General features: G+C 54.2%; 1 protein-coding gene across 2 annotated transcripts in view; it reads right to left on the bottom strand.

Annotated features, from left to right (window-relative positions):
• Window positions 1-12,435, bottom strand: part of STK32C (serine/threonine kinase 32C) — a 77,881-nt gene that overhangs the window by 4,379 nt on the left and 61,067 nt on the right. The window contains exons 3-11 of one of the 2 annotated variants that reach the window (XM_053949423.1): window positions 7,840-7,991; window positions 5,617-5,790; window positions 5,150-5,187; window positions 4,372-4,461; window positions 3,727-3,830; window positions 3,520-3,636; window positions 2,035-2,160; window positions 1,759-1,890; window positions 377-444 (exon numbers count right to left, since the gene is read on the bottom strand). In XM_053949423.1, the coding sequence (XP_053805398.1) occupies window positions 377-444; window positions 1,759-1,890; window positions 2,035-2,160; window positions 3,520-3,636; window positions 3,727-3,830; window positions 4,372-4,461; window positions 5,150-5,187; window positions 5,617-5,790; window positions 7,840-7,991 (1,001 nt within the window). Of the gene's footprint in view, window positions 1-376; window positions 445-1,758; window positions 1,891-2,034; window positions 2,161-3,519; window positions 3,637-3,726; window positions 3,831-4,371; window positions 4,462-5,149; window positions 5,188-5,616; window positions 5,791-7,839; window positions 7,992-12,435 lie in introns of those variants that run through there. The other variant, XR_008432096.1, reaches the window with a different exon arrangement.

Below are 12,435 nucleotides of genomic sequence, written 5' to 3'. Positions count from 1 at the left end.
AAGATCTCCACAACCATTGGTTGGTGAGTCCAAGTTTCCTTGCCTTCGTTTCCCAAAACACCATCTGCTAAAAGCAGGCTGGGTGAGGAGGTGCCACGGGGGAATAGAGGCAGTGTCAACACACATGTTAAATCCCAGAAGTCTCTCTACAGCATATTTTATTTAATGGCAGTTAATAATCCTTGATCTTGCCTCCCTTTGTGGCTAGAGCCATTTTTCATACACAGGCAGCACCTGAGCTCCTCTGCTGACACCAGTCACCTGGGGCTAAGCCAGCAGCAAGGTGCTCCTGGCTGTCAGGCACCGTGGCACTGATTCCTGAGGGAAGTCAGAAAAAGGAGTATTTTTCCCTAAAAAAAGCACCCCACGCACTCACTTCTCTCTGTTGAAGATTACAAAGTCCTGCTGGATAGCTTCAAGGCATTCCTGGAGATAGTCATTTTCCTATTGAAGAAAAACAAAACATGCATGAGCAGCCCCATCTGCATCTCATTGCTGCCTGCAGCCCCCAGCACTCCCAGCTGTGTGCAGGAGCCCCCACCCCCCTGCACCTCAGCCCAACAGCTGGAGGCAGCAGGGCCGGCTGCCGTGTGGCTTTCACCAGGGGCTGGTGCCATCCATGGCAGCAGTTTTCTATAAAACACTGATCACACCGTTCCTGACATAGACATAACTTGTTTCTCCATGTATCCTGTATTTTGGGAGTGCTGTCAGCCCAAAGGAAGCTCAGGCAGCGTGGGGAGAGCGCAGCACACAGCCCACGTGTGGGAGTCGCTGCCAAGGCACACAGGGAGCTGCTGCCTTGTGCCCAGCCTGGGGCTGTGCAGGGACAGAGGCTGAACACACCGGGCTGCCCGGACCTCTGCTGCTCATCTCACCTCCCAAAGCACCCACTACCGTGAAAGGTCGGTCAAACTTCCAGAAGAGGAACACATGGTTGTTGAAACGACTCCATGGGCAAATGTTTTCATCCAAATGGACCCGTGGTGTGGATATCCACACTGTGGCTCCCGTGGTGTGGGTATCCACACCGTGGCTCCCGTGATGTGAATATCCACACCGTGGCTCCCGTGGTGTGAATATCCACACTGTGGCTCCCATGGTGTGAATATCCACACCGTGGCTCCCGTGGTGTGAATATCCACACCGTGGCTCCCGTGATGTGAATATCCACACTGTGGCTCCCGTGGTGTGGGTATCCACACCGTGGCTCCCGTGGTGTGGGTATCCACACTGTGGCTCCCGTGGTGTGGGTATCCACACCGTGGCTCCCGTGGTGTGGGTATCCACACCGTGGCTCCCGTGGTGTGGGTATCCACACCGTGGCTCCCGTGGTGTGGGTATCCACACCGTGGCTCCCGAGGTGTGCATATCCACACTGTGGCTCCCGTGGTGTGGGTATCCACACCGTGGCTCCCGTGGTGTGGGTATCCACACTGTGGCTCCCGTGGTGTGGGTATCCACACTGTGGCTCCCGTGGTGTGGGTATCCACACCGTGGCTCCCGTGGTGTGGGTATCCACACCGTGGCTCCCGTGGTGTGGGTATCCACACCGTGGCTCCCGTGGTGTGCATATCCACACCGTGGCTCCCGTGGTGTCCATATCCACACTGTGGCTCCCGTGGTGTGGGTATCCACACTGTGGCTCCCGTGGTGTGGGTATCCACACTGTGGCTCCTGCAGTGTGGCCGTAATGGCTGCAACACCCGCCCAGATCCAGCCTTTTCCCAGCTGCATGTTACCCCGGGGAGCACATACAGACTGGGAGCTGTCTTTGCTGTTATCCCTTGACTTGTTCTTTGCGAGCCTCTTCTTCTTCTTGTGCAGGGGCCTCGACTCCAGAATCATCTCCTCCAGCTCGAAGGTGGGGTCGCAGTGCAGGCGGCCCTTCTGCCAGGACACAGGACACCACTCAGGTCAGGCACAGCAGAGACCCAGGAACCTCCTCCCCTCCGAACAGCTCTGCTCTCACAGCGGTTCTGCAGCGTGAGGAGCAGCCCTGCTCGGGACAGGGACACGGTCTCTCCTACTCACGTTGGGGACGAAGGCCGGCTCCACGCGCTTCTCGCACACGTCGCTCCAGACCACGCCCGAGAGCTGAGCCGAGGCCTGGATGTGCGCCAGGCAGGAGAAGCGATGCTCAGGATTCACTGTCAGCAGCTGGGGAGGGAAAAGCATTGCTGAGACAGCACTGGAGAGAAGAGCGCTCCTGCCAGAGGAGGAAGGCAAGGCAGCCAGCAGCAGCTCAGCCACGCCAAGGAGCCTTTCTGCTGGGGGAAACAGATAACTTCATACCTAAGGAAATGTTCTGCAGGTACCCCAGCGCTCTGGGGGGACATGGGGGTCCCCTCCCGGCTGAGGGGGCTGCTGGCACAGGCCTGGTGAGAGGCTGGATTCCCTGGAAGCCCGGCTGCCCAGCAGATGGCAATGCAAACCCGCCGAATGCGCCTTCGCAGCCTCTGCCAGCAACTCCTCATTAATCTGAATCTAATTATGCAAATTGCCCACCCAACATTAACTCATATCAGAGGCACTTATTTGTTGCCGGCACTGGCTTTATCTTTCCCACAGCAAACTCACCAGCTACTTTTCAGAGTTCTCAAGCAAGCCAGAGCTAAACCAGCAGCCCCAACACATCCCAGCTTTCTCCAGCAGCAGCATGAGGAAAGCAGCAGAGCATTCCACAGAGCTGGCACCCCCAGCAGCTCTCACAACCCCGTCGGACCCTTCAGCCCCAAAGAACAAGGGAGCAGCCAGTGCTGCAGTGCAGCTCCACCTGAGCTGCCATCCCAGCCAGAGGTGCTGCCTTTAGGGGTGACAGTGACCATGGAGAGGATGGGATGCTGGAAGGCACAATTCTAGCCCAGCTGGGAATCTGACTGTCACACCAAAACCAGCCTTTTTGCTTCCTTGCTATCAAACATGCATCTTATTACAGGGATATTAAACACACAACACACATCATTAATCATTAATCCCAGACTGGACTGGGACCAGTGCCACCCCGCTCAACCAGTGCCACCCCTGCCATGGCAGGGACACCTCCCACTGTCCCAGGTCCTCCCAGCCCCAGTGTCCAGCCTGGCCTTGGGCACTGCCAGGGATCCAGGGGCAGCCACAGCTGCTCTGGGAACTCCATCCCAGCCCCTGCCCACCCTGCCAGGGAACAATTCCCAATTCCCAATCTCCCACCCAGCCCTGTGGAGCCATTCCCTGTGGCCTGTCCCTCCATCCCTTGTTCCCAGTCCCTCTCCAGCTCTCCTGGAGCCCCTTTAGGCACTGGAAGGGGCTTTAAGGTCTCCCTGGAGCATCTCTTCTCAAGGCTGAACATCCCTAACTCTCCCGGCCTGTCTTCTGTATATTATTATTATTACTACTCTTATTATTCATTGTTTATGAATATGCTGATAATTTTCCAACTAGTCCTGCCTGCACAGTAGCTGCCATCCAACCCAAACCCACCCCAGGAGGACAATTCATCCAAAATCCATCCAGCTCCAGCCCACAAGGGCCATTCACCTTGCGCAGCAGTGCGACCATTTCCTTGGACCAGGCTGAGGAGTACTGGACGCTGACGGTGCTGAAGAGCTGCACCAGAGACTCCACGGGGTTGTTGGAGTGGATGTCGTACGGCCTCTGGGGACAAGAGCACAAAGGTGAGGAGTCCCCTCTCCCTCTGGGGCAGCCAGGGCACACGATCGAGGGCCGGGACGGCCGGAGCCCTACCCAGCCCCGCAGCAGCTCGTAGGCCATGATTCCCAGAGACCACCAGTCCACCTCGAAGGAATAGCCCGTCCCGCCGCTCAGGAAGGAATGGAAGATCTCCGGGGCTGAGCAGAAAGGCATGACACACAACAGGTTATTTGCTGTTCTCTGCTCCAGTACTTCCTGTCAGTCAGAGCACTACGCTTACGGTGGTTTTTCTGCACAGCTGCCCGAGGGGAGGCTGCGTGAGGCAGGGGAGCAGCAGCCGTGTGCCTGCCCTCACTGGGAACTGGGATGTCAGCCACCTGCAGGGACAGCCCTCCCAACACAGGACAGCACAACCATGGGGCCCTGGGAGACACCAAGTGCAAGGCTGGAGCCAGAGAAGGATGGGGAGCACAGGAGGAGATGGGATGAGGAGGGGCAGGGTGGGATGGGGGGGACTGGACAGGATGTAATGCAGAGGGCAGGACAGGATGGCATGGGCTGACATGCCAGTCCTGATGCCATCACACTGGGAGTTCCCTTTCTCAAACAATCGGGCTGTGCTGAATGACTTGGACACGAGCACCAATGTCCTAAATTAACTGGAGGGCCCTGGCTGGGGCAGTGTGTGCTGAGCACTCAGAATGTGACACAGGCACAAGAGCAGTGATTGTCTCTTACCCATGTATGGCTTTGTCCCAGCCAATGCTGTCGCTCTTTCACCGTCCCTAATGATGGTTGCAATATTAAAATCTGTTAAATGGGCATGACCTTAAATAAAGACACATTTTAAGAAGGAATTAATGGCAGTGCAGTGGCAATGCAGAGTCAGAACACATTTGTTTCATAAGCTTCTGCCCTCAGACTGGGTAGCACAGACACGGCCAGGTCAGGGTCAGATCCCATGGCATGGCCATGGGAGATCCCAAAGGTTTCCCAGGATTTGGGCTGTCCAGGAGATTAAAGGGTAGGGAGCTTTGGGTTTTGATTTTGAATCACCCTTGGAGCTAGCCAGTAACCCCCAGCAGCTTCAGCACTGGCCAAATTGCTCTGGCCAGAAGTTACAGGATTGAAAAAGACACCAGGGAAACACTAGCAGAACCACAGAATGTTTGGATTGGAAGGGACTTAAAGATCATCTCGTTCCAAGCTCCTGCCATGGAGCTTCCCTAGACATGGGTGTTTCAAAGCCACTGAACTGCAGTGACTCCAGATTCCCAGGGCTGAAGTTGGGCTGCCACTCCGTGCTGACCACAGCACACTGGACAGGCCAGTTGGGTGAGCATCCCCACATTAAAAAGCACAGGGATGTTCAGCCAAACATGATCCAGTAAAAACAGAGCAGATTTTCCCACATTTTCCCCAGGTAAAAAGATAACCAATACCCTGGGTACTATTTTTAAAGAATCTGTCCCTGGAATGAATGAGGAGCAAACAAAGAGGAGCAGAGTGATCCTACCTTGCTCATCGAGGAGGATGTTGTCTGGTTTTACATCTCTGGGAAAAGAAGGAAGATTACAGCAGATGGAACCTCAGTCAGACCAGGGATGAGACTCAATGACAAAAAACCTGCAATTTGTTTATCTATCAAAAATTAGGAACAAATAAAACAAAAATATTCTAACATGAGGCAAGCCCCTTTATGATGGACCAGAAATACACTTTTCCTGGGCAACTTGGTGAAAAACTGGAAGGATTAGCCTCATTCCCAAGAAAAGAAATAACAGTACTGAGGATATTTGTCTGAAGTCCTGGATGGCTTTAACACCTGCCCTGAAATGTTCAGCCCCCAGTGAAGCATCAGACTCCCTCTGAGTGGTGGGGGGACCGGCAGCCAGGGGGTGGCCAGCAGCAGCACGGGCACCACGAGCCACCCCGAGGCCAGCAGGGCAGGTGCCAGCAGGCCCAGCAGAGCCCTGGAGGTACCTGTGGATGATGTGCTGACTCCGCAGGTAGTCGAGGGCCAGCGCCATCTCACAGATGTAGAGTTTGACCGTCTCCTCGGTGAACTGAACGTTCTGCTGCAGGTGGTAGCGCAGGTCACCTCCCAGGAGCAGGTCCACCACCATGAACATGTCCTCCTCGTCCTGGAAGGAATACCTGCGGGACCGGGGGGCAGCTGAGCCTCACGGGGCTCACAAACCCAGCCTGGCTTTTCCCCTCTCCTAATCCGGGGAAAAGCCAGGCTTTTCCCCTCTCCTAATCTGGGGAAAAGCCAGGCTTTTCCCCTCTCCTAATCCAGGGAAAAGCCAGGCTTTTCCCCTCTCCTAATCCTGCAGCTCCAGGGAGAACTGCACATGGCCCCACCATGGGCACAGAACCCCAGAATTGTTTGTGCTGGAAAAGCTCTCTCAGACCTTCGAGTCCAACCATTCCCAGCACGGCCAAGGCCACCAATGACCATGTCCCCAGTTGCCACAACCACATGGCTTTTAAATCCCTCTAGGGATAGAGACTCCACCACTGCCCTGGGCAGCTGTGCCAGGGCTGGGCAGCCCTTTTGGATAGGAAATTTTCCCTAATTCCACCCTGAGCCTGCCCTGGCCCAGCCTGGGGCTGTTCCCTCTCCTCCTGTCCCTGTTCCCTGGAGCAGAGCCCGACCCCCCCGGCTGTCCCCTCCTGGCAGGAGCTGTGCAGAGCCACAAGGTCCCCCCGAGCCTCTTTTTCTCCAGGCTGAGCCCCTTCCCAGCTCTCTCAGCCTCTCCTGGGGCTCCAGCCCCTTCCCAGCTCCATTCCCTTCCCTGGACACGCTCCAGCCCCTCAAGGTCCTTGCAGTGTTGGGCCCAAAACTGAAGATGCAGCTTTGCTGCTTGCACCTTCACAATCAAGCACATCCAGCTCAAGATGCTCACTTTTTTAAAAATCAATTCCTACACTAAGCAATGCTTCCCTGAAAGAGATGAGTATCCCAGGTAATGTCTCCCTGCTCACCCTGTCACTGTCCCTGAGCAGCTGTGCCTTGTCAGCCCTCCAGCACAGAGCTCAGGCTCTGCCAGCCAGACACTTCAAAGAAACTTCACATTTTCGACTGCAAACAATCTCACAAAACCTACTTAAAATATCTCAGCCTATCTTGAAGATGAATTGGAAAACACAACTGCTAATTTAACCAGATAAACCAGAAAAAGAGATTTATATTTACTGTGGAGTAAACCGCCTCTCTAAATCTGCCGTGGGTCCCACGGGAGACTGACAGCAGTGGGGATACACCAAAACAACTCTCATTGTTATATTTGGTGACTGCAGTTCCGAGGAAAGAGTATGTGGGATTGTATAATACTTATGAATCACTCACTTCTGCTCCCATCTTAAATGTAGGTTTGTTCTAAAACTATGACCAAAAGGGTTTGCTACGAGAGCAAGTTCTCTACAGAATTTTATTGCTTGTCGGGAAAAACATTTGCAATTGCTAAGAAACTGAAAAATATAAATATTAACTCCATTGGCTATTCTGGAGCAATGGATCAATGAAACAGATGTGACACATCACCCACTTCCATCACTTTGGGTATAAAACTTCCTCAGTTTTTAGAAGTGTTCCCCTCCCCACCAGCCTGGCACACATCCAGCACTGCTGGAGTGGGAGGGGACCCTTCACCGGGCAGGAAGGCTGAGAAAGGACAGATCACTGGAGCAGGGGGTCCCAAGGCCTCTGCCTAGGGCTCACCCCAAACTAAGCAACGATTCTAGGATATAATGCTCTACTTTCTAAGACTGTAAATTAGGTTTTCCTGCAAAATTTTGATAATGATGTGTCTGATCTCCAAAGGAATGTGTTTTCTTTGGCCAGTGAGCATGGTGCAAAGCACACAGAGGGATGCTGGTGGGCTGAGGGGTCGATGGTTGTAGGGCAGATGAGACAGAGTGCAGCCTTTGGTACTGGCACTGCCTAGACAGGATACGTTTCCCAGGCATTGCCAACTCAAGCTATTTGTTAGATTTCAACCTGATTTTAAGAGAGTGTTTTTTTAAATTAGATGTTGCTCAGTAATGAGGATATTTCTGCCAGTGCGCACACAGCGAAGTCATTATTGAACACCTTGAACTGTCACTGTTTGTAGTGACCTTGGCAAGCGTTAGGAGAGCCCCTGGGATTATCGGGTGCGTGGCTCTGTGAGCCCTGGAGGCTCAGGGGAGGGACCTGCTCACCAGAGATTCACCAGGAACACGTGCTCGATCTCCTGCAGGATCTCCAGCTCTCGGAACACGTTGCGCACCTCGTCCCTCTCGATGCACTGCTGCTTGTTCATGTACTTCATGGCGTACATCTTCTCCGTGTCCCTCTTCTGCACGATGCACACCTGGGCAGGGAGGAGAAAACAGAGTCGGGAGCACGCTCCACATCTTATCTGCTGCTCTGGGAGCTGAGACCCACTCTGCTCAGCACCTCACCCCCCTCAAACATCCCTGATCCCTAGGCTGAGACTTGGGCCTATGGACAGCAGCTGGGCTCTGGAAGGGGAAAATAATCCCTCTGGGGCAGCAGAAAGAGACCAAGATGGAAATCTGTTACAACAACGAAGAGCTGGTGCGGAGGGACAGCCCGGGCCTGTCCCCAGAGCCGCGCTCTGCCACGGGCACGGAGCCCGCCGGGCTGGCCCTGCGCACCTCCCTCAGCTCCGCCAACCACGCCGTCATTACCAAGGTGATGCTTTCGAAAGAGCTAATTAGCTATCACGGTAACTCTTTGTAAATTACTAATGGCATGTCTACACCTGCTGTAATTACGTCTGCCCTCTGTTAATTATCAGACGTGGCGGTAATTAGGATGAGCTGGACACGTTCCCCGGGCAGCTCGGCGGGCTGCAGGCAGAGAGCGGGTCCCACTTACACCGAGCGGAACAAGGAAAGGGAATTTCTGGGGGCGGCAGGAAACCGAGACAGGTGGGAGCCGCGAACACTCCGCGCCTCTAAACGCTGCCACTAATAACCATCTGCAAGCGCTAATGGTGCTCGGTATAATATCATCAAGGACACGCTGCCGCCAGGAGGTGACAAAATAATGGGTGGTTATCGTTAGCCCGATATACCCCCTAATTAGTGATGCACAGGAATTACCGCGATTATTTTCCGCCGTCGTTACGACTGCGGTGAGAGCTGAAAATCAGCTGTTGCCATAACTCTCTGCTCACCTCAGAGCTCACGATAAGGGCACTTCGTGGGCAGAGTGACCTGAGCTGTTTCCCTGCGAGCAGAGCCCTTCAACTCCAGCTGCCAGGGACCGTTCCAGGTACAAAACATAAGGGAAAACCTTCTTCAAGCAAACTTAATAATAATAATCAACGACCTACCACAATGCACACCACCAGCAGGATCCAGCCCCTGCCTAGAGCAGGCTGAATTGGTTGTATGTTCAATAAACCAGGCAAAAATAACTTCATATTTTATAAATTCTTTTTAAGCCCTAACAATTTTCCTTTAAAACATGGTCATTGCTGTAGAACTGCTCTGAAAACAATCCAATCCTCTGAGTAACAGCCATCAAGGCACTGAGCAACATTCTCGCCTGATGTCAGCTTATTCCACATTATTACTGGAAGCTCATTAATTTCTAGGTCCTTTATTTTTTTAGGTTGTGACTTGCTGTCCCCTAATGAGTATTACATGTTATTCTGATGTCATTTGTCTCTTGTTTCTCCACAGTGAAAATGGGAGCCCAGCATAATAAACGAGAAAATGATGAAAACTTCATGTACTCTGTAATTATGATAAACAGTTTTCTGCATTGGAACAGCATCACCTCCACACAGAGCAGCACCAGTTCCGGGCACTCTGGAAATGTTTGTTCTCTGATTTCTGCAGGAAAAGCGGATGTTAGTGGAGAGGCCTTGCCTGCAGCTGAGCCCGTGGCATGGGCGGGGGATGTCCTGTGCCAGTGGGGCTGCCCGAGGGCACAGCGAACTCCCGGGCTGATGGACAGGGCACAGTGAGCCCCACGGCTGATGGACAGGGCACAGCGAGCCCCACGGCTGATGGACAGGGCACAGCGAGCCCCACGGCCGATGGACAGTGGGGCAGGGCACAGTGAGCCCCATGGCTGATGGACAGGGCACAGTGAGCCCCATGGGTGATGGACAGGGCACAGTGAGCCCCATGGCTGATGGACAGTGGGGCAGGGCACAGTGAGCCCCATGGCTGATGGACAGTGGGGCAGGGCACAGTGAGCCCCATGGCTGATGGACAGTGGGGCAGGGCACAGTGAGCCCCATGGCTGATGGACAGTGGGGCAGGGCACAGTGAGCCCCATGGCTGATGGACAGTGGGGCAGGGCACAGTGAGCCCCATGGCTGATGGACAGGGCACAGCGAGCCCCACAGCTGATGGACAGGGCACAGTGAGCCCCATGGCTGATGGACAGTGGGGCAGGGCACAGCGAGCCCCATGGCTGATGGACAGTGGGGCAGGGCACAGTGAGCCCCATGGCTGATGGACAGTGGGGCAGGGCACAGTGAGCCCCATGGCTGATGGACAGGGCACAGCGAGCCCCACAGCTGATGGACAGGGCACAGTGAGCCCCATGGCTGATGGACAGGGCACAGCGAGCCCCACGGCTGATGGACAGCTGGGCAGGGCACAGCGAGCCCCACGGCCGATGGACAGGGCACAGGGAGCCCCATGGCTGATGGACAGGGCACAGCGAGCCCCACGGCTGATGGACAGCTGGGCAGGGCACAGCGAGCCCCATGGCTGATGGACAGCTGGGCAGGGCACAGCGAGCCCCATGGCTGATGGACAGGGCACAGTGAGCCCCACGGCTGATGGACAGCTGGGCAGGGCACAGCGAGCCCCCAGGCCGATGGACAGCGGGGCAGGGGCGCTGTGTCTGCAGCACAGCCACCACCAGGTACTGATCACATCACACCGCTCTTGGTCGGGGTCTAACTCGGGTCAAACCAACACCAGGACCGGTGCTGGTGCTGCCTGGCTGGGCTCAGCCACTCGATGCCCCTGTCACAGGCAGCGACCATTCTTAAGGTGCCCCTGCTTACAGAAGTGCATGGATGTTCTTGTGTCCCCCCAGAATGGCAGTGACACAAGATGTATGTTTTTGTGCTTCTCAGTTCATGCATCTGTTCCTGGGGAAGGAATAAACATCTATTTGGTCACAAGTCAAAGTGTTTTTTTAAAAATTAATCCATTTTCAGGCAAGCCTACAATGCAGAGCAAGGCAAGAAGCAGAAATGGCTCTATCCTTGTTCTGCACATTGCAGCCACACAAAGGGAGCGTTTGGTGGTTAAATACAGCCATGAGGAAAACGAGTGGAACGGAGCCAGCCCTGCAAGGCAGAAGGCAGGCAGCAGCTGCGAGTGGATTGCTCAAGACACGGCACAAAAAGCTTTCACAGAGCCCCAGATACCCGCGCACTCCGTGCTGCCACAGGGCTGTGAGCAGCCGCCCATCCCGCAGGGACGGCTGGAGCCACAGCCACCACTCCAGCCAGGACAGGGGCAGGTGACACCTCCCGGGCCGAGACAGTGACACCTGTGCTGTCACAGTGACAACAGCTGTGCTGTCACAGTGACAACAGCTGAACTGTCACAGTGACAACAGCTGTGCTATCACAGTGACAACAGCTGTGCTGTCACAGTGACAACAGCTGTGCTGTCACAGTGACAACAGCGGAACTGTCACAGTGACAACAGCGGAACTGTCACAGTGACAACACCTGCACTGTCACAGTGACAACAGCTGTGCTGTCACAGTGAGAGCATCTGTACTGTCACAGTGACAACACCTGAGCTGTCACAGTGACAACACCTGAGCTGTCACAGTGAGAGCATCTGTACTGTCACAGTGACAACAGCTGTGCTATCACAGTGACAACACCTGTACTATCACAGTGACAACACCTGTACTATCACAGTGACAACAGCTGTGCTGTCACAGTGACAACAGCTGAACTGTCACAGTGACAACAGCTGTGCTATCACAGTGACAACAGCTGTGCTGTCACAGTGACAACAGCTGTGCTGTCAGTGACAACAGCGGAACTGTCACAGTGACAACAGCTGTGCTGTCACAGTGAGAGCATCTGTACTGTCACAGTGACAATACCTGAGCTGTCACAGTGACAACACCTGAGCTGTCACAGTGAGAGCATCTGTACTGTCACAGTGACAACAGCTGTGCTGTCACAGTGACAACAGCGGAACTGTCACAGTGACAACAGCGGAACTGTCACAGTGACAACACCTGCGCTGTCACAGTGACAACAGCTGTGCTGTCACAGTGAGAGCATCTGTACTGTCACAGTGACAACACCTGAGCTGTCACAGTGACAACACCTGAGCTGTCACAGTGAGAGCATCTGTACTGTCACAGTGACAACAGCTGTGCTATCACAGTGACAACACCTGTACTATCACAGTGACAACACCTGTACTATCACAGTGACAACAGCTGTGCTGTCACAGTGACAACACCTGTGCTGTCACAGTGAGAACAGCTGAACTGTCACAGTGAGAGCATCTGTACTGTCACAGTGACAACAGCTGAACTGTCACAGTGACAACAGCTGTGCTGTCACAGTGACAACAGCTGTGCTGTCACAGTGAGAGCATCTGTACTGTCACAGTGACAACAGCTGTGCTGTCACAGTGACAACAGCTGAACTGTCACAGTGAGAGCATCTGTACTGTCACAGTGACAACAGCTGTGCTATCACAGTGACAACAGCTGTGCTATCACAGTGACAACACCTGTGCTATCACAGTGACAACAGCTGAACTGTCACAGTGACAACA

This window comes from Vidua chalybeata, chromosome 8, assembly GCF_026979565.1.
Source record: "Vidua chalybeata isolate OUT-0048 chromosome 8, bVidCha1 merged haplotype, whole genome shotgun sequence".
NCBI classification, from domain to species: domain Eukaryota; kingdom Metazoa; phylum Chordata; class Aves; order Passeriformes; family Viduidae; genus Vidua; species Vidua chalybeata.
Note: the sequence above shows the minus strand (reverse complement) of the source record. Positions and strands in the feature narration are given on the sequence as shown.